Consider the following 22615-nt stretch of genomic DNA (forward strand, 5'->3'; position numbering starts at 1 on the left):
ACAAAAGGATGGTCAATTTTTCTAGTTTGGAAAACCTAGAAAATGACCTTAGGTCATTTAACCTTAAGGAAACCCCAGCTTCTAGGAGTCATGGGCAATCATCTTGGCCCTAGGCAATCATCTAGGAGACCCCAGCTTTAGATCTCCGAGGAAAGGTGATCTTTTACCAAATAAATCAAGAAAAATGAACCAATATGACTAATAAAGAAAAGACGGTCCATGAATATAAAGGCGTACCATGTATGAGCAGAAGGTAAGTGATCAGGGCTGCCATAGGCTTTATGAATTTGAAACCGCTGTGAGCCTGAAATTCCTTGAAGTGCAGTGAAACCTTCTAAAGGAACCTGCAAAATTGGTGAAAGGACACAACAGCACACCAAGTAAGAAGGCACTCCAAAATAGTCACCGAAAAGACCAATATCAATTAGTCTTTGACAATGCGTAAGCAACCCAGAGACTGGAATTTTTGGAGGATAATAATGCAGAAAGTCCACCGAAAAGTGAATATAATAATTAAGGAAATAAGCACTTTGAAGTTTATCGCTATAATCATAAATTTAGGGGCAAGTTTCCAAAAAGAAAATAGTGGTGATATATGGTGAAACATGTTGGTGTAGTGTGGAGATGGATATGATATGTGATAGCCCATGCCCTGTAAAAATGGAAAATGGGGTCCAGGACCTTGATAGGCCTAATATATATCTTGTAGCACTGTGGTTTTTGGCTGTCCAATACATACTATAAATCTTGATACTTTAAACCTAGGATTTCAGAGAGACGTTAACTTCAATTTTTAAAGATTATATTTAACTTTAATAGTTTTTTGTTTTAATTCCATGGCGAAGTTAATTCGTGCTTGATTTATATTAATGATATAGATATTGGATATCATGTAGATTATTTTCAATTCATTAATGACAATGCATGGATGTCTGTAAGGCATTCTTTTCCTACCTTTAGGCACTCACATGCACTTCTTTTAAGGATAATGATTAATTTGCTACTTCTTGATGTTTTCATAGTCGTCTATTGAATTATTGTCATTATCTCTTACCTGTTGATGCATTTCCTTTCATTAATCTTAACATTAATTTACTTATTATCAGAAAATAGAGAAACATCAAAATTGAAATCATACACCAGACAAAAGCAAACCAATATTAGTGGACCCCAGATAATAAGGATAACATCAATTGGGGGATTGAGATCGGAGTTTACTGGCAATTATTTCTTTAGGTAATGAAATCTATGAATTGTAAATTGTGTATGTTGTAATTTTTCTAAAAAAAATAATAAGGTTTGCAAGGTCTATAAATTGTTATCATTGCATAGGTTGGCCACACCTGCTGTTGATATGGACCATGGATCAAGAGCAAACCTCTTTGCTTGCACAAGGTCCAAAATCACTTGGGGTGTGTTCAGTTGTGTCTAGGAAACAGAAACGGAAAAGAAGTTAGAACTTGTTTCTGTGGAAAGAGAGTTTTTAGTCGTTTTGTTGCCAAATCACGGAAAGCGCGGAGAAACCATACGTCCCACGTGGAATCCGAGAAATCCTACGTGTCAAGGGTCTTTCCGCGACAAGAAATCCGTGTGTAACCATCGGATTCCAATTTTTTTTCCTCGAGCAGCGCCTCTTGAGAAGCGACGAAAAAAAGAAACCCTAGCCTCCTTGGTCAAGCACGCCTCCTCGCATGGCTCTTCTCCAGTCCATCGCACTTCCTCGGGTACGCCTCCTCCCTTTCTTCCTTTCTCCATTTTTTTATTTTTTCCTGCATTTTCGGTATCAAATGTCTGGTTTCTATCTTGATCTTGAAGCTATGTTTTCTAAGCTATGCTTTCGTTTTATGTTGGATCTATGAGTTATTGTTCCGGTTTCCGTTTTTTGTGCCAAGTTTTGATGTCTTTCTTGAATCCATGCTCTGTAAACCCTAGTATTCCTTGAATCATGTCTTTCTAAACCCTCGTTTTCTATATCAAATGTTTGGTTTGTCTCTTGATCTGAATCTATGCTTTCTAAGTATTGTTGATGGATGAATGTTCTTTATTGTATTTTCCTTTTTTTTGGTGGCATTTTTGGTGTTTAATCTTCGTTTTCTGCTGTCTGATTTTTTTTAGGGTTTGGATTTTGTTAGCTTTGATATTAGGGTAAGGATTTGAGGGGTCGGATTAGGGGTTTGGGTTCGGTTAAAAATAAATTTCGACTATATTATCTGATTTGGTTGGTTTGGGTTTATTTTTAGCTTTGATACATAATCATCTTTTTGATATACTTTGTTTTGCAGGTGGTTGGTGTCTTCATTTGATTTTATTTTTCAAGAACTGTTCAACTGAATGCACATTCCTGTTGTTTCTTTACAGTTTCCTGGCAACTGAATGCGCACTTCTACTGCTTTCTTAGCAGTTTCTTTTCCTTCCCATTTCCTTCTGCCATGTCATTTCCTTTTCCTTTCCTGCGCGTGACTGAACGGACCCTTGATGAATCTCCAAAATGCTGTCATTCCCACAATATTTTATTTGCTAGGTTCATTTTCCACATTTACTGTTTGTGCATATCATTATATACCTTGAGTTTTGGGCGATGATATTTTCACCCCCCCCCCCCGCATTACGCATGCGCCCCCCTTATAACGTGATTTGACGTCAAAAAGAGTTAAAGTTGCCCACTTTTCACGTCAAATTACGTAATAAGGAGAGCGTGCACGTAATGCAAGGGGAGTGAAAATATCATCTCCCTAAGTTTTGTCTCCCTAACTTTTCTGAAGTCTTTTTGGTGGCACGTGACGCCTCTGGAGTTGGCATAGGTGGTGTTCTAAGTCAAGAGGGTCACCCGTTTTCTTTAGTGAGAAATTAAACGAAAACCAAGCCACGCTATTCCACATTTGACAGCATTCTAAGCAATAGTTCAGGCCTTACGTTAATGGAGACATTAATAAGTACCGCAAGAGTTTGTCCTATACCCAGACCATTCTCAACTCACAAAAGAAATTGAGTCATAGACATGTGAAATGGATTGAATTTCTACGAGAATATACCTTTGTTCTCAAACACCGAGCTGGTGTTGGGAATAAGCCTGGCGACGAATTGAGCCATATGTTCGCACGCATACTCTTTCTGAGTATAGAAGTAGTTGGCAGAGGTTGTTAATCAAAGACTTGGGGATCTTCTGAGATGTCATCTTTTGAGTTGTCTTATGGGTGACAATGTTTTTAGTTGAAATCAGGTCCTTCATATGGCTGTATTCGCTTACAATATAGCTCAGCCAACCATTTTACAAGCCCTTTTGAGATAGTCACAGGCAATCAACCTAGGAAACATGAAGATCTTATTCATATTTCACCCGACTCTAGGCCACCTGAATTAGCAGAATCCTTTGTCCAACACATTCATGAATTGCATGTGCTAACAACACATATTACAGAACATTTGCAGATTTACACCAGAAGCATCAGGAGTTCAAAGAAGGTGATATGGTAATGGTTCACATCAGACCAAAGCGGTTTACCTAAGGGAATAGTAAAGAAATTACATGCCCGGAAGGCAACTCTATTTAAAGTGTTAAAGACAATTAGGGCCAACACATATGCCCGCAAACTACCTCCAGAATAAGGCATCAACAACGTTTTTAATGTGGAGGATCTAGTATCATTCAGGGGACCAAATTCTGCACATGACTTTGTTGTATCCTTCTAACCCGCTTGGTCAGAGCAAATCCCTGAATCAAATTCTTCCATTGTTGGATTAACTTATGGTCACGGAGCTATCACATCACACCTGCCCACTCCCTTGCCAACGCTTCTCCATCTCGTCCACCACCTCTACCCCCATTCCCCAAGAAACGAGAGAAAATTAAGGGTATCCTTGATGAGCAAATAGTCACCCAATGCTGGAGGTTATTGGGAATTCTTGGTGAAGTTGAACGGACGACTAGAGACACTACACTTGGGTCATGTCAAAGGAGCTTAAGCGGCTCAACCCTGACCTGTACGAGTGATACAAGAGTCTTACCACATTGGAGTTATCTACAAGATGGGTGGGGTTGATGGGGATATCCATCTACTATTTCGAGTATACCGGTGTAGACAAACGCGCCAGCAGTCACCCATCACCTCCATTGGTTCCTAGCTTTGATCGAGATGGATCCAGACTCCAGAGCACAGATTGCACAGAATTTCAAAAATCGTTAGATGTTTAGTTATTTTGTAATAGCCTACTATGAGTACAATATATGGTATAACATTTTTTATGTGTCTTCTGTGTATATTATGTTAGTTTGTAATAGCCTACTTTTTTTTTGTTTTATTTTGTCGTGATTAATTATATTGTAAACCCTCTTTTAAAGAGAGAACCCTAGGTAATTATGTCCTCTCACAACAGTCTATTGTCATATGTTAGTCTCACTTTTAAGGAAAGAGCCTTGGATAGTTACTCTCTTTTAAAGAAAGAGCCCCTTATAGTTATGTAAATATCAGAACCTCACATTGCCCCTATCTCTTGAAAGAGAGTGAATGATAGAACGGATCCAAAATTTCGAATGTCTCTTTCTTGCAAGGTGTGACTCTTTGCAGCTTCCTAGGTGAGAGATAAAGGATTTTTTGTGTAAAGCAATGTACGTCTCAATCAGTTCACGTTTCTCTTTCAAACGCCCTCCTCTTTTTCGGACTTCTGATTTCAAACTCACAACTTGATCAAAATTCATTCCCATGGCCTTAAGGTTGAGTTCGATAACTGTTAACGGAATGGGTTATGCAGATTTTCCACCGCCGAGAATGGTAAAAACTAGAAAATGAAGTTCATTAGTCGAATCTGACGCAGTCTGTTTCTCCCTTTTCCGCTTAAAGCAAGGCCGAAGAACGCGGGAAAATGAGATTTTCCGAAGGGACTCGGAGTTGCTTCAAAAGATTCTCATCATCCCGTTTCTAATTATCTTAGCCCCCTTCATTTTCTCCAACCAAGACCAAAAGAAACTAAGGGTTTGTTCAATTGCTTTCTGAGACATGGAAAGGAAAGGAAAACCCATCTTCTTTTCCATCAAAACGCATTGACTGTGCGTTATGTCGGATTTCGGGAAAACCTTTTGCGTTTAAAAGGGTGCAAACATGGTTTTCTTGTCGGGTGAGATGGCAGCCGATTTTTCTTGCTAAGCAACAGAAACGCTAGGTTTCTTTCGTCTCGAGATCGCATCTCCTCTCTCGTCGAAGAACCATGCACCCCCCGTCCCCCCCCCCCAGCAGCCCGCCTCCCCTAGTTAGAGATCCTCCATTTTTTATCTGCTGCTTCGTTTTCAGAATTTCAAGTGTTCTCTTCAGATTGATAACCATCTCGAAGCCGATTCCCGGTTATAAGATAATGACCAAGGGGAAGTATTATGGGCTTTTGCGGGCCCCATTGGGGAGGCCGGACACTATGGAGGCCGAGGTTCGCATAGCTCATCATGGCTTAAAGCTATTGGCTGCAAATAGACTGGAGAATGTTGTAGTAGAAGGGGACTCTTTGAATGTTATTTAGTGGCTAAAAGGGATATTCATTTCAACTTTGGCTTAATTTCTACATCTCCAATAGCCATGAGCCAACAAATCCACCCAATTCTTGTTGGGCGTGTGGCACATTACTCCCATTTAACCAATCCCCATTCTCCACATCATATTCCATCCCATATCTCTCCAAAGAGTCCGGAATGAGAAAATGACATGTGGCAAACCAAATTTGAGAGGAAGGACTAAGGAGGAGAACACGTTTTCCCTTGTAGGGGAAAACGTGTGGAGAGAAAGAAGGAAAGAGAAAAATAAGGCGGGAGGAAAATAAGGGAGAGAATATTTGGGTAATCTTTCCCTTGTCTTTTTCCTATTTTTGAAAGAATGAGGAATCGCAAATTACTACACATGGGATGACTAGGACTTCAAGGAGAACTAGACTTGCTACTGGTCGATGTGATCTTAAGATTTAAATGGTAAGGCTAGCCACTTTTTAGAGTATTTTGAATAATGTGTCTAGCTTCGGTATTTTGCAAGGTTTTTAGATGAAATGTTTGATTAGATGAGACCTTTATCGCTACAGTTCAAGAATATTCATCGGTCGGCAAACGAGGTGGCCGATAGGCTTACTAGGGAAGGAGTGTCGAAAGAGTCATTGGCATTGTTTGATTCTCTCCCTTCATGACTTTCCTTTGTTATCTTTTGTATCTTTCTTTATTTTGTTTGTCCCTCTTCCTTGTATCTTGACCATCCCGGTCCTTTTTTTTTTGCAATTACATTGGCGATCATTCAAAAAAAAATGTCAGGATATTGAAAGCGGATCCGTTTATGTTGCGCGGGAGACCGGGAATAGCATTGGCGATAGACACAACTCGGATGAAGAACCAGTTTGAAGGGTATAAAAAAACCACCTGTTTGAGGGGTTTCAGTCTCCATGAAACGATAGAAGGATATGAGAAACGAAGGGGTTTCTGTCTCCATGAAAAATGAATTAAGAATCTAGGTGTTTCCATCTCCGTTTATAAGAAAAAATCGTCATCGTATTCCTCAATCATCGCCAACCTCCTCCTTCGCAAAGAACACCTGACCGATCTGCACCGAGATCTCAGGCAGATGAAGGAAGAATGGATGCATTTCTCATTTTCAAGTTTCTTTGTGTCTTTAAAAAAAAATCTATTCTTTTTTTCTTTTTGCCATGCCATTTCCTCGGGTTCTCCGACCCGCAAAAAGCAACTGAACAAACCCTAAGGCCCTATTTGGACACCATAAACAGATACTTTTTAGGGAATTTTTAGGCATTTTATGACACCACATAAGCATTTTCTGTCGCTTGGTTGCTACTTTAGCCGAGCAATCTCTAGTGCACTTCAGGGATATCGGGTGGTTGTCGGGTGATGTGGCATCCCCACCGCATACTCGAAATATTCCTCAAAAAATAGAGGTAAAAGAGAGGAAAGTTCAGGGTTGCTCTCTCTCTCAAATCCCTCATGCCAGAAAAACCTTGCAATCAGAAGCCTTCTTGTTGGGAAAACCAAGGGTTTTACAAGCTCAGGTAATCTCTCTCTCTCTCTCTCTCTCTCTCTCTCTCTCTCTCTCTCTCTCTCTCTCTCTCTCTCATTGCCTCGTCGGAGAAATCCTTGTGCGAGCTTATAACCGTATTCCCGACGCTTAGTAACATCATAATTGCACTGGTGACTATCACCTCCACCTTGAGCCTCCGACCACCATCTCTCCCCTTCTCTCTGATCCTTTCTTCCACTACACTCACTATCTGGTAGGATTTCTTCCTTTTCAAGTGGTGCTTAGCCAGAAAAACCAAAAACCGGAAAAACAAAAAAAAATCAATGTCGAAGAAAGGAAGAAAGCAGAAAAAACAAAATTGGATATAAAGAGTATTTGACAAAAATAGATAGCATACAATTGCCATTTTTTTTATTTCATTTTATGTTTTCTTTTTTATTATATTTATAATTTTTTATGTTCGGGATTTTGGATTCCAACTAGCCAAACATCATAAAACCTAGGTATTTCCTGGGTTTTGCGATTCTTGTCTTCTCCCTGCATTCTTCTCATCCTTCTCATCCCGCTTCTCCACATGCATCCAAACAAGCCCTAAAGGATTTTTTGGAGAAAAGGATGTGGCGTCTGGTGCTTGCGAGCCCTACCTCTCTCTTAGCTTTGTTGGACCTCAAATTTTAGCCCCGAGTCCAGATTACCATAGGCAACATTTTAAATTCCAGTTTCGGCCACCACCGACATCGAAATATTTCAGTTTTGGAGGAAATTTCGGCCGAAATCTTGTAAAATTAAATGAAAATTTTCGGTATTCGTAACATTTCGGTGGAAAATCCCTAAAATTTTGGTGGAAATTCCTGAAATCTTCGGTGGAATCCCAAATATTTCGATGCAAATCCTTATAATTTCATTGGAAATCTTCAAGAAAGGCGAGAAAATGAAATTTCACAAGCTGAAATTTAATTTCGAAATTTCGTTGAAATCTTGAAAAAAATGATTACACGTGAATTTCGTTTCAGCCACATTTTGGCCGAAATTTTAAACTTTGACAACAGGTTGATCTGATCAAACCCTGTTGACTAATAAACAGACCAAAACGCCCTTTTGCCCCAATTGGTAAAATCCACCCCAAATTGAAACCAAATTTCAAAATTAAGCTTCAGACTATTCCTTTAGCCTTCTTTAAACCCTACTACTGTGTTTAATTGATTGCAGTAAACCCTAAAACCCTAAAACAATAAAATCCCCAAATCTTAGCTTGCTCCTTCAGAATTTGCCTTGAGAGGTCAAACCCTCCATATTGGGGGGCTGTTTGTGCCTCATTTAAGGTTGTGGACAACAAGCCTAATATCTATTTAAAGGGGACTATACTTATAGAACAACAACAAAGGTCTCAATCCATTTCTGTTGGAGCTTTCTTTGGTGATCTCATGGTGCCAATTGTAGGTGTTAATTTTCAACAGTTTTTTTTGGTAATGTCAAATTGCTGGGTTGATTAAATTAAGTGGTTCCAGCATGCTATTTGGGTATGATTATCATTGTTGCACTTGTTAGACATTCTCTTTAGGAGCCTCAAACCATAAGATACAGCCTTCTACACTTATCTAAAGTTTTACCAATTGTAGACACCTGTCCTATTTAGGTTCTTAGTGTCAAACGTTGTAGGATTAGTCCACTTGCGACTTGCCCTACATCAAATCTGTCCTGATTAGGTCTGCTTCATTGTGTTTTGTTTTGTTTTGTCTTTACCGGACGAAACAGAGTGAAACACCATGTTTTGGACAAAATTGCACTAAAATTTTGGAATATTTTCATATTTGTAATTTTCAGATTTCCCATTTTTAATCTCAATCAATGACTATTTTATGAATGTTTGTAGGCATTTGAAGTTTTTTAACCCTCTCAAACGAATGGGAGGGTTAAAATCACATCAAAACCCCGTCATTTATCATTTTTGCAAAATTCATTTATTCACTAAAACCTTAATAAAGTTGGAAGACGGGGATTTTTCGCCATTTTCTTGGGGGAATCTCTTCATTATATTCTACACAAATGTGGGGATTCTTTGCTTCCATCAATGGGGCGATTCAAAAGACGAGTTTGGAATGATGAATGGTGAATTGATGTTTTTGCACTACATTTGATACTAATTAGGCCCATACGATCTAATTTCATGTCTACGATAGATGTTTTAAATTTTAAGCAATAAAATGTGTCTATTGTTATATTTTTTATGTAATAGTTTTTTATTTTTTCCAATATTTTTTTTAAGATTTATAACTATTTTAAAAAAATTCACCTGTCATAACGAAGTTTCCAAAACGAAACACCAAAAAATGGATGAGACACCGGTACATTCCATTCCAGTGAGCAAAACGAAACGCTCACCAAAACAGAATTAATGACTGAACAAAACCACATTACATATTTTACACAAACCATTTTTCTGCAAATATAATTAGCCATGTTTATAAAAAGAATCTGTAAAGCACAAAAAAAAAAAAAAAAAAAAAAACGCACAAAGAAAAAGAAGAAAAGAAAGCTTCAGGCGGAACTATGGTACCTTTGAGGTGCCAGTGACGAACTGCAAGAGACGAGCTTTATCCTCCTTGCTGAAGCCCTGAACCACCTCCCAAAACCATTGGACAACAGGTGATATAGCGCTGTAGCCAGAATACTCAGTGTTTGCCCTCATATCATCCACTGCATTCCAGTAACCACAAGAATATATATAAATAAATAGATATATTGAACCATTATTTTTTAGTAACCCCTTAGAAAAATAATGCAAGTATCAAAATGCCATCATGTACTGCATTATCATTGAAGTAGTCCAAATGATTATGAGAACTCACAATCAAGATCAGGAAGTCCACTAATCAACAATTCCAATTCCTTGTCGTTAAAGATGGATATCAAATTCCGAGGGATCAACTCGTTGAAACCTTCCATGAATGCGTTTATTTGAGGACGAATAGCAGTTGTCAGCCTATGCTCAACAAGAAGATCAACATATTCATGTTTATTCTCCTCAGTGACTCTAATGTTTCGTCCACCAGGAACAAGCTCATAATCAGTAACCTGCGGCATTACCAAATAAGTTGACCAGCAAATATTTAAGGCATGTAATTTATATAGGGATGGTGGTATCCACTACCTCAGCTCTTTCATACAATATCAGCTTCTCCTCGTCAGCATCCATGCTAAAAGTAAGGTCTAAAACATCACTTATATCATTCTGCAAAAGTTGACAAATAACCAGTTAAGATTTTTAGGAAGAAGCACAAAGTGACAAAAAACTAGAAAAGGAAAACATGAATTCCTTGAAACCAATAGGGGCCGTTTGGATATGCAGATTTTAGAATCTTGGATTTCCTCAAAATCCTGGATGGCAAACATGGGAAGAAGGAGACCCTCCCTTCGTTTTCTGATTTCTCACCCCTCTTTTCGTCAAGCGAGAGAGTAGGAGATCGTCCTAAATTCAGGTCTTACTTAAAATCCAGGATAATGGATGTAAAATCCAGAATTTTACACCACTTTCAAAACAAAACCCTGATTCTAAAATCCACGTATCCATAATGTATGAGCATACCTCAAGCATCCACTTCAAGTTTTTGTAGTAATCAGGATCAATGGCCTCGATGTCATGATAGGTAACCTTAACCCCAAGAATGTGCTTGTAGAAAGATCGAGTGAAATGAACATCGAGAAGCTGCCCATCAAATAGAGCCTTCCCAACCTGGACAGGAACAAGTAATCAGATATAAATAATAAAAGGGCGGCCCAGTGCACTAGGCTCTCGCCATTGCGGGGTCTGGGGAGGGCTAGATGTACGCAGCCTTACCCCTGCTTTGCAGAGAGGCTGTTTCTGTGACTCGAACCTGTGACCACCAGGTCACAATGGAGCAACCTTACCGTTGTGCCAAGGAATCAGATATAAATATAAACATATATTTTTTTGATGACATAGGGTATCCCCACCCCTATTTTTAGGACGGGACTATTCCCTACGGATGCACGCAATCACCCGTAAACCACGTGCATTGGGTAAGCCCGGGGGGATTCGAACTCGTGTCAATGGGGAGCATACCCATGACTTTAAGCCAAAGAGCCACACCCATACGGGTTTAGATATAAATATTATCAAGGATTGGAAAACAACAAGACAACAGAGAAGGAACATACCACTCTCCCGATGAACTTGAAATACGAAAGGTGCTCCGTTTGATAAACAGAGTTAGGATTTGGCTGAAAGGTTGACTCATTGCCCACAGTTGTAAAAAGTAGAGCACCCTTGTCAAAAATGACCCTGGACAACAACTGATACCACTCCCTTGTAAGTCCACCAGCATCAATACCTTCCTCCCCTTGGAAATGAACAGTCAACAGCCCCTTGAGATCTTGAGCGGAACGCATACGCAGTTGATTATATGAATCCTCAAGAATGTATGCTCTCCTCACTGAAATTCTTAGAGAACTGTGATGATGATCGTGCTTTATTTTCGACCGGAAATGGGCTCGTTTGTTATCAAAATCAATGAAACGGGAGACTTTCAGCAAGAGCGAGAATGACTTCTCAAGCAACCCGGGGTTTTGCCGAATAAAAGCGTTTAACAATTTTCTATGCTTTTCAGAGAATTTTACAAAAGCAATTTGTTTTTCATCAACTTTAGCATGGGACCCAGATACCTTTTGTCCACCTGAAGTTGTGGCATCTTCGACATCGGAGGTAATGACAGTGCCTAAGTCATGAGCAACACCTGACTGGCCAGGGCGTAACTTTTCACAGGTTACAAAGAAGGACTCTATGTAGGGCAAAATATTTTGGGTACCTGCTGGAAGTGGAGGCATTACACCGGTGCTAGAGGACGCAGAGCTCCCAGAAAGAATAGACAAATCAGATGCAGACTCTGAATAGCTCTCTATTTTGCTTATGCAAAAGCTCAATTCTATCCACAATGGCTCCAAAACCGCATTTATGTCCGACACCTGAGAAAGAGTGTCACTATAATCTTTTTCAGGGAGTAGCTTAGGATCCTTGTCTTTCTCGAGTAATGATGAAATAAGAGAACTCAATGCCTGCAGAACTCTTAAAATCGCAGTCCCATCAGTTGAGGATGTGCTCAGAAGGGCCTTTTCTGCCTCGCCATAGCCGTGCAATTCACTCATTGCAGATTTAGTCAATTTTTGCACAGAATTTGCTAGCTCGTTGATAAATAGACGACAATGAATTGGAGCAATAGCAACTAATTTCCTCAATACCTCACCCACGAGAACGTATGCATTATCTGACAAACTGGAAAAAGAAGCATATTAGAGAAAACAAAATAAAGACAGCAATAACATTTCACAAAATGCACTAGGACTGAAACTATTTATTATAAAAGCTGTGGTAATGTACATTTTTTGAAGAAGCATGCCATAACAAAGGCTCACTCTTTCCTCCTAGCAAAAAATTGTACATGAAAATTTTGAATTCACATAAACAGGTCATTATGAACATAGTAGAGATTAAATATGATTGACAAAGAGCCTAGACCTTTCAAATTAGATATATCCTTATCTGAGATTTCCGATTTCCTACAATAAAATAAAGGAATGGTGGGGAGGGTTCAAAGTAGAGGGATAAAAACAATTCATTCTTTGTATGAAGTTTAAGGCTCCAAAAGTAAAGATAAAGGAATGGAAAAAATGATGATTTTTAGAAAAGAGATGATTTTTGAAAAAATCAAGAATTTTGATCAATTGGAAGAAAATCGGGGCCTGGAGGAGGGGAAAAAATGGCAAAGACAGGCCCTAAAGGTAGAATATGAGGAAATCTTGACGAGGGAGGATATCGGTTGGCGGCAAAAGTCTCAGGTATGGCTCAAAGGAGATAAGAAAGTTCTTCCACAGGATGGTGAGCACTAGAATAAGGATTAATTCGATTAAATGCCTTGTTAATGGGGAGGAATTAATCGAATATACGGTACGGATAAAGAGCCTAATTGTACAATGTTTTTCTAAGCTTTGTGCAAAGGATCATGCTTGGAGGCCCAAGTTGGAGGGTTTGGGCTTTAAGCAACTCAAGCAGGAAGAAATTGGTTGGTTGGAAAGAGAGCTCAAGGAGGAGGAAGTCAGAGCTATTATCATTGGTATGGAAAAGGATAAAGCCCCAGGTTAAAGGCATTCTATCAAAAGTATTGGGAGGTGATCAAAGAAGATGTCCTATCCTTCATGACCGAATTCTACAATATAAGCAAACCGAGGAAAGAAATGACACTGACATTTGTAACTCTCATCGAAAAGAAAGAATGTGCCAATGAGCTTAAGGACTTTAGATCAATCAGCTTGGTTCACAGTGGCTATAAAATCTTGATCATTATTTCAAAGTTGCAGGGAGCAAAGTTGCAGGGAGCATTTGTGAAAGGAAGACAAATTTTGGACGGTATTCTAACAGCCAATGAAGCCATTGACACTGAGATAAGAGGTGTAGAAAAGGCGTTATATGTAAGATTGATATGGAGAAGGTGTATAACCACGTGGATTGGAACTTTGTGGAGTTCATTCAGAAGAAGATGGGACTTCGCGAAGAATGGAGGAATTGGATAAAAAGTACATTTCTACTCTTTCCTTTTCTATCTTGGTAAATGAGTCCCCAGCTGGCTTTTTCAGTAGTTCAAGAGGTATTAGACAAGGGTATCCTATATCGCCTTACTTATTAATCATGGTGGTGGAAGTGCTCAGCCTTCTCCTTCTAAAGGCAGAAGAAAGGGGCTTTATCAGAGGTCTGAAACCGAGTAGAAATGTACAAACACTTTAACATTTCCAGTTTGAGGATAATACCCTTATTTTCCTCCAGGAGATCAGACTAGAAATCTGAAAAGAGGATTCAGATGGTTTGAAATGACATGGGTTGAAGATCAATTTCTCCAAGAGCTTCATTGCTGGGATCAATATGCAGAAAGAAGAGGTAGTGGAGGAACATGTGTTTGGACTTGGATGTAGGAGAGAGAAACTGCCAATCAATTACATTGGGTTACTCCTGAGACATGGTGTACCAAGGGCCTCGTTGTGGGATCCCATGGTAGAACGGATGGAAAGGAAATTGGCAATGTCGAAGAGGCATTATCTATCCTTAGAGGGTAGAATTACCATCATTAAGGCGTGCAGAGAGGAGGGAAGACAACTAGAAAATTAAAGCACCTCATGAGTTGGGATAACGTGTGCAGAGATAAGAAACATGACAGCCTTGGAATTGTAGAATAAGGCTCATAAACAAAGCTCTCTTGGGGAAATGGCTTTAGAGGTATGGGGACTGAGAGGAGGAGGCTCTATAGTACAAAATGATTAAAACAAATATAAGCAGGGATGGGGATTGGGAGAGTGTGAACTCTCCATTAGGAAAGGTTCGAAAGCATGTAAGTCTATTTGTGTATCTAGACACTTGTATGAGCCTTTAGTTAGATTTATAATAGGAAGAGGAAAATAAACTCAATTTTGGATAGAACTATGGATAGGTGAGTCTGTGTGAGTCTGTGTTGTGCATGCTTTCCCATACTTGTACCGTTTAGAGACCGATAGAGGGGCAAGAGTGTGTGACTATATGGAAACAATGGGCGATGGGGGAGGGTTTGGGAAGTTATGCGTAGGGTAAACCTCAAGGAGAGTGAGATAGGTAGCCTTTCATTGCTTCTTGGACTCCTAGCGACCCAGTACTAATCATCTTCTAGCCCTGACCATCGTGTTTGGACCCCTAACCCTACTTGTTCCTTTTCTGTTGAATCTGTTCTTTCTTTCATAAGTTCAATAGTGATGTTAGTAGTGGCTCCAACTTCGCGAGGTCATGTCGATCGGCAGCACCCCCATGGGTGGTAGCCTCTGCTTGGACGATGGTGAACAGAAAAATTACTTTATGCGGTAGTCTTAAATTCTGCAACAGCCTTAAAAAGAATTTTCAACTTGGCAGTCGGTGTATCTTGCGTAAGAAGGGAGAGGGTTTTTTTTTATCACGTTCTTTTGCATTGCCCATTTGCTCTAAGGATTTGGTTGGCCATTCTAAAAAGCTTTGGTTTGACGTGGGTATTTCAGAGATCTATTAAGAAAACCGCCTTGTATTGGAGTAGTGACCCGTTTGATAAAGTGGGATGTACTCTTTAGCAGTTAGTATCTCTTGCTATCATAGACCACATTTGGGAGGAAAGGAACAATCAGATTTTTTTAGGAGAAAACGAATGTTATGGAAATCAAAGCAGAGCTTGTGGCAGATAGTCTTGCACGTGGTGGTGTGGGGAGGCCGGGTTTGGAGATGTTTGACTTCCTCACCCGTGATTTTATTGTGTTATTTCTTGTTCTTTCCCTTTCCTTTTCGCCTCTTGTACTTTGAGGATGACTGTCTCGGTCTTCCCCTTTTCTTTTGAATGAAATTGCAACCATTCAAATTGGCTTGGGGAAGGAAAGGGAAATCCTACTGAATTGGGAAATGGGTATATGGGCCAAAACGGCTAAGATTACTATTTCTCCAAGGTGGCGTCCAACCCCCCCGCCGGGGTGAAGTTCAAATTCGATGAAAGTTCTAAAAGGAAATCCGGGAAGCGTGGGTGTGGGGACTATTTCGACATAGCAATGGACATATGATTCAATCATTCTCTGGACCAGCTTGGGGTGTGCGACTCAAATGAAGCGGAGACGAAAGATCTTATAGGGGGGTTGGGATATTATTCGAGATCATTGTTCGACCCTCTAACGATTGAAAGGGACACTTATAAAGCGATAGCGTATGCATGCAACAAGGCTCCGGGTCCTTGGGAACTAGCAAGAATTATATTGGAGATACGAGATCTTTGCAAGATGGTGCGCCCAGAATTCAGCCATATGTAGTGGTCTGCCAATGCTCGTGCATACCAGGAGGCAAAAGACAGAGTAGAGTACCAGATTTTGACGTTCTCAGTTCCATGTGGTTTGTTGTTGTCGTTGGGTAGTGTATGGCCTAGACAGGAAAGCGTGGGGTTGTAGCTGCTGTATAGGATCAGTGGGACGTCTTGCCCCTGTTGCATGTAATATTTGCTATACTTCGAATAAATGGTGTTTACAAAAGGGAGGGTGGATGGATTTACAAAAGGGGAGAAAGGGAATGAGAATGGGAATGGATTTTTGTTAGAGATGGAAGAGTGCTAGGTTTTGCGATGCGGAGGGATTTGGGCTTTTGGGTGGAGATTTGGGGATTTGGGGTTTTGGATGGAGATTTAGGGATTGGGGTTTAGGGATGGAAAAGAGAGAAGAAACCAATTGACCAATTGAAGTTGCTTACGGAGGTTCGGGATTAGGGATTTGAGATAATGGATGGAGAATGGGATTTGAGAATAGGTTTGGGGGTTTTGGATGGAGAATATGGAAGAATAGGTGGTGGAGGAAGATGGGATTACAGTTTGGGTGGAGGTAGTGGGTTTACGAGAGAGAGAGAGAGAGAGAGAGAGAGAGAGAGGGAAGGTACTGGTTTACAGGGATATGGGCTTACTGGGTGGGGATACTGCGTGGGAGAGCTATGGGGATACGGGGTGGGGCCAAGGGAGTGAGGACTTTCAGAAAACAGAAAGAGAGGGGGGGGGGCTAGAGCACTGGATTTGAGAGAGAGAGAGAGAGAGAGTCCTTTCGTCTTTTCTCTTTCCTTTTTCTTTTTTTGTTTTATTGGATCAGAACTTGCTTTGATACCATGTTAATGGATAAGGAAGAGAAGGAATGAAGAAGAAGCGCGAGAGAGAAGATGGTGAGTCTCCACTTAAGGGAGCTCACATGTAATATGATGTATACATAGGCCCAACTTAGGGTTACATGGTACAAGTACTATAATACCCTTCAACAATACATGTAATGACCAAAATACTCTTCAACACACACACACACACACACACACACATATATATATATATATATATATATATATATGAGAGAAGTGTTTCTACTAGATCGAGTAGATAACGTATCTACTTCGTCGGCCACAAACACAGTGGGCCCACATTGTTTGGATGATCCAAAGCATTCATGTGATAGACCCTGACATAGACAGAGTGTGCCCAAAAAGTCAGCTCCATAAGATCATCCTAACCCTTCGACGTTCGATTTATGAGAGAGGAAAGCATGATACCAAAACAAGTTTCATATCAAACACTGAAACTAACAGAACAGTACAGAAGTATGTTATGATAGATTGAAGGTGCATGATTCAACGTAAATGGATGCGGCTGACATACAACCAATCCAAAGAGACAATACAATCCTGTGGGTGTCAATTTCAGTGTTTTTTTTTTTTGGAATGACTGTCAATTTCAGTTTTGATGAAAACACAAGCACCAGCAGTTTGTTCCATGCTTCTTAGATACGTTCAGGTTACAGATGGACAAAAATTAGAGGGTGCATTACTATAATGGAACAACATGGATCCCTTTTCCCAAGCCCAAAATAGATTGGCGAGACTGGCAGCTCTCAACAATTTTGGGATTGCATGTGTTTGTGGTGAGTCTCTTTTATCAGGACCAAGGCGAGTTAGTGAGAATGGCAGCTCTAAAAATGTCTTAGGATTGCAGGAGTCTGGTTACTTCAACACTTTGAGGTGATCTCGCATCATGGATTTGGGAGCCAAAAAACCTTTCAGAATGTTAGTGAAATTCTTCCAACAGTTGACCTACCCCTTAAGAAAAATGAACATCGGAATGTTACAAATATTGTGCTAATATAATTAAATTAGAAGATTGAGCATGAAATTCAACCCTCTAGAGGAAATTCATATCATTTCTTCATCCGGATTCGAGGAGTCACTATTCGATGATATGAAGGGGTGGTTTTCACTTAACAACATCACTGCACAATAAAAGTTTTGATACATTCTATTGACTTTGAGTTGAGCTAACCCATCCTGTAAACTCGAGAACACATCAAAATGATGGAAGAGAGTATTGACTAGAATAGAAATAGCAAGGAAAATGGGACTAAAATACATGCTCGTAAAATAGTGAGTAAAACAGCGGAGCTAATGAAGGCAACGTAAGAGTAAAATGCATAGCTACGATATCCATGTATAAGTTCATCTCAGCATTGCAGTAGTACATCATATCATAAAAGATATTAAGACTTATTAGATTGAAATCAAGCCCTTCTGGCTAAAATGATGCGGAGTTACAGTTATTCCTTCCCAGTGAAAGAATATTTAAATGAGCAGATATTCAAACTTCATCTAAGAAGAAGATAAAGTGAGTATAAATCTTTCATCATATCCTATGCCATAAAAAAAAACAAAAAAAAAACTATCATCATACCCTTCACGTGCAAGTAAAGAGCATAAAAGTCGAAGTTCTGGCTGTGGTAGGCTGAGTAGTACAGCAAGTGTATCAAATTCATTGTTTGCACCAGAGGTTGAGGGCTTTGAGTACTCATCAGTCTTGGTTGATTTAACATCCCCACTAGAAGAAGACCCGCCAGTGTCGATATTTATATGGGCATCTGGCAGGGCACTCTGAGAGCCAGATGGTTGCGCAGATGGAGACACCCCAGACTTGTCAGATAGGCCAGAATTGCTTTCTGCATTATCTATCACGACTTCCAATAGATTTAGCAACTGACACAAAGAAAAAGAAGGTATGGAGCATTAGTAATTCGAAGAAGTTTCATGCTGTCACAAATATCGTTCTCAGAAATTTCTCGGCAAGGGAAAATCCCTGATAGATTAAATTTTTTTATTTTTAGGGGTTTATATAGGGAAAAAAACAATAAAAATAAAATTATTTAAAAATATATATATAAATATATAAAATTTAAGTAAACATATAGAATTTAAGAAAAAATATAAAATAAAAATATCGTGATAATACCGTGATATTATCACGATATTTTATGATAAAAATGAAAATATCACTATATTGTTAAAATCTCGGGATTATTTCGGGATTTTGTCGTTTTATCAAAATGTCGCGATAAAAAACGCGATGTTTTGAAAATATCGGAGATATTTGTGACATAGGTTCCGTGAATAACTGATAAACCATTCAGATAGAAGTATTACTTGTTCAAGATGAGCTACACTCCTCAAATACAGTGGTTGATTCAAGAGAATCAAAAGTAAGACTACAGAAAAATCTCCTTTCTGCTTCCTTTCTTCCTGGTCCTCTTCAATAACAGCTTTGCCGCGCACCTTATCAAGACTCTTCACCTCCTGTGCAGGTGGCCGTGGAAGTTCGAGTTGAAGTAGAAGCTTTGCCACGTATGGGTGATTTCGGGCCAAGTATGTAAGAGTCTCTAGAATACGGCGAGACACAAGGGGGGGAACTCCTAGAAGTTAATCAGTGAGAGTTGGGTAAGTACCTTAGTCAACCACATGGTTTTAAATTTCAGCCAACATCCGAAATTTCAGATTTCGGCTGGGACCGAAACCAAAATTTATACAGAAATTTTAAGATTTACACCGAAATTTCAACTGAAATTACCCCTGAAACCAAAACCGAAATTCCAAACCTTGGTCAACCATCACCAGCATAAATCAAGCCAATGATAAACTTGGCAGCAATAAGAACTCTACTAAGATATTTTATCAGAAAAAAAATCTACTAAGCATAAAAGAAATCACATCTCATAAACTACATAAAAAAAGAAACTAGGAATATACCATTCAAAAAAAAAACTAGGAATATATATATATATATATATATATATATATATATATATATATATATATATATATATTCCCTTTTTTTGGTTGCCGTGAGTTCATATTGAACACAGAGCACATATATAGCTTTCAGAAGGAAACAAAGTTGCAATAGGAGACAAGAAAAATGGTATCGAAAGAAAATTCTTACCATCCGAAAATTGAGGACAGGAATACAGAACATAACTCTGGCAAGCATACAGTCGATACGATGGTTCAGCAGTACCAGTTAATTTATTAGCAGGCCCCCATATATCCAGCACCAACATACCCATTAAAATTTGTACCAAAGCAGTTCTTATTTCACAATGTGCACACAAATTCAAGAGAAGTCTCTGTAATTGACCTTTATACAGAGGCTGCAAAAAACTTTGTCATTAGGTTGATCGTCTCAGATATGCATAGAAAGTTAAATAAAATCGAGCAAGTGATTACCTGAACAACACGAAGCAATCGAATCATGGCTTCCAGAGCTTCTCTGTCAACTAGAGGAGCCCCAATAGCTTCAACCAACTTTCCTGCTGCAGATCTGCGTGAAGCAATGGATCCCACAGCTCTATCGAGGCTTGATCCGACTCCTTCACCCCTTCTAGAAGACTCAACCCGCCGGTTTCTAGGGAACATTCCAAGAAGGGCACGGCTATGATATCGACGTGCAAACCTTTCACGCAACATATTTGCCTCCGCAACAAGGGCAGGTGTTAGATTGGCAAGAATAGCATCTGAGGATGTTAACAGCACCTGAAAATGACAACAATTTACGAGCCATGAAATTAATAAACATGCTTTCCACCATATAGAGAATATCTATCTATCTATCTATCTATCTATCTATAATCTATAATATATACTAAGCATGGTTCTTTTCATTTGTCATTCGCCTATTCCAAGAAACTTTTTTATTGGTACATCATGCTTTGTTTTAATAGGGCGGGGCCTAACAAGCATAGCATGGGTAGGGGCCACCATTTTATACTTATCTGGTAGGTCCACAATTTTACACGTCTGGCTAAGATGGGATGGCCCCCAAAATTTTATAACCATGCATAGCATGGGTGGAGCCCACCATTTTCCACTTCATGTTTTGATGTGTTGGGCCCACCATCTCCACAAAAACCCATGCCTTGGGTGGGGACCTAGCATTTTACATCTATGTTATGGATGGGATGGGGCCAACGTTTTATACCTCAGGTTTTGGTGGATGGGACCACCATCTCTATCAAAACCTATGCACCGGGTGGAGCACAACATTTTACCCCTAACGTTATTGATGATGTGAGCAAAACCATTTCTATCAAACCTATGCATTTGGGTGGGCCCCACCATTTTACACCTCATGTTTTGATGGTGTGGGGCCCATCATTTTACACCCATGCATAGCATGGGCATAGAATACTAGTTGGATAAATAAGTAACAAGTAAACAATTCAAAAACCAGAACTGCCATCATCTATAGCTACCGTACCTCTTCCCGTATATCTGAAGGAAATGTTGCAATTATGGAAACAGTGTCCATTTCAACTGGTTGTCCTTCCAATTCCCGTGATTGATGTACTCTTTGAGCTTGCTGTTGTGCTAGTACTTCAGCTCGGATATCTGGGGGGAGGGCAGCAAGGAATTCAGGATCAATGTCTCCTGTAGATTGAGGTTGCTCATTTGATGCTTGTGGCTCTTGACTCTGTTGCGCAGAAATAACCTCAGCTCGTAACTCCTCGGGGAGCGCATTAAGGAATGCCGGATCAATTGAATCAGAATCTGCAGCCCCATTGATTCGCTGATCCTCAGCTGGATCACTCTGATCTGACCGTTGATTGGGATGTGGTGAAACTTCAGTCACACTTTGATGAGATGAATCTCCGCTGCTTATAGGGATAGCATTTCCCAGCGACACAGACACTCTTCTCAAAGGCATTGTCTCTATGGATCCTTGCCTTTCTCCACCATCATCATGCCCATCAGCACTTCCTATTTCCACTTCCAAACTACGAAGACTTTCCCCCAAAGTTGCCCCACTTCCACTGCTCCCTTGACTCACAGCCTCCACATCTCGTACAACCGCATCATTTTGCTCATACTGCATATCAATAGCCTGTGTTTCCGTATTTGGGGCACCCCTTTCTTGAACAAGGTCATTATCTGCTGACCCGATCACTGCAGGACCGGATGATGGGACAACAGCATTTCCATCAACACTGAAATCTGTAGGGTCAACTACCCTTACTCCTGTGTCCGATTCTCTCAACTGGCTGTCCTCACTTTTACATTGAGGCGGTATAGCAGTGCCATTTTGGTCAGAAGGTTGCTCGGGGGTTGGCCGTCTTAACTGGGAAACAAGCAATTCTTCGATGCCCTGGGGCACTACAGGTCCATTTGATCCACCACGGTGCAGGTTGTTACCTACCCACATATTGAAGTGATGTACTTGCCGCCCATTCCGCAGTGACCGGAAAATAGCATCCAACCGTGATGAACTATTCTCTAAGGTTCTATCAGAGAAACCTGTATCACCTGCGTTCACTAAAATAATTAAATTGTCAATAGTTACATGAGGTAATCACAATTAAAAAACAGATACATAGTTATCATTCAAAAAAAAAAAACAGATACATAGGGGCCCTGTGTTACAAGGATTCTTCTGAATAGTAGAAGAATCCGTGTCAGACACGTCTCGGATTCCAACACTTTAAAATTCAGACACTTCTAGGTCTCTTTCAATTGTTTTGTTTTTCTTGAATACTGCTACCACAACCCTAAAATTACTGCATGTTTTAAGTTTTATCCATATATATGAAAATAAAACATTATATTTACTCAACCTACTAAAAATTTTAATATATTATTAATTATAATTAAAATTTCAGAATTAAGAATCTTTCTTTTTGAGGTTTGCCAAATCCGACACTCGATACCCATGTCGGATTCCGACACTCGTACCTGTACTGATGCAACATAG

The 22615-nt window shown here is 39.7% G+C and overlaps 1 protein-coding gene across 2 annotated transcripts in view; it reads right to left on the reverse strand.

Moving 5' to 3' along the window:
• LOC143857751 (E3 ubiquitin-protein ligase UPL1-like) overlaps positions 1-22615 on the reverse strand; it is a 39696-nt gene that overhangs the window by 697 nt on the left and 16384 nt on the right. The window contains exons 6-16 of one of the 2 annotated variants that reach the window (XM_077368214.1): positions 21128-22170; positions 20098-20403; positions 19814-20021; positions 19021-19286; positions 18278-18576; positions 11172-12282; positions 10579-10725; positions 10144-10224; positions 9842-10067; positions 9550-9689; positions 238-344 (exon numbers count right to left, since the gene is read on the reverse strand). In XM_077368214.1, coding sequence (XP_077224329.1) covers positions 238-344; positions 9550-9689; positions 9842-10067; positions 10144-10224; positions 10579-10725; positions 11172-12282; positions 18278-18576; positions 19021-19286; positions 19814-20021; positions 20098-20403; positions 21128-22170 — 3934 coding nt within the window. Of the gene's footprint in view, positions 1-237; positions 345-9549; positions 9690-9841; positions 10068-10143; positions 10225-10578; positions 10726-11171; positions 12283-18277; positions 18577-19020; positions 19287-19813; positions 20022-20097; positions 20404-21127; positions 22180-22615 lie in introns of both variants that reach the window. The other variant, XM_077368213.1, reaches the window with a different exon arrangement.

The sequence above is a fragment of the Tasmannia lanceolata genome, unplaced genomic scaffold, assembly GCF_043159265.1.
Source record: "Tasmannia lanceolata isolate RefF3 unplaced genomic scaffold, GAP_Taslan_0.1 ptg000025l, whole genome shotgun sequence".
Classification (NCBI taxonomy): domain Eukaryota; kingdom Viridiplantae; phylum Streptophyta; class Magnoliopsida; order Canellales; family Winteraceae; genus Tasmannia; species Tasmannia lanceolata.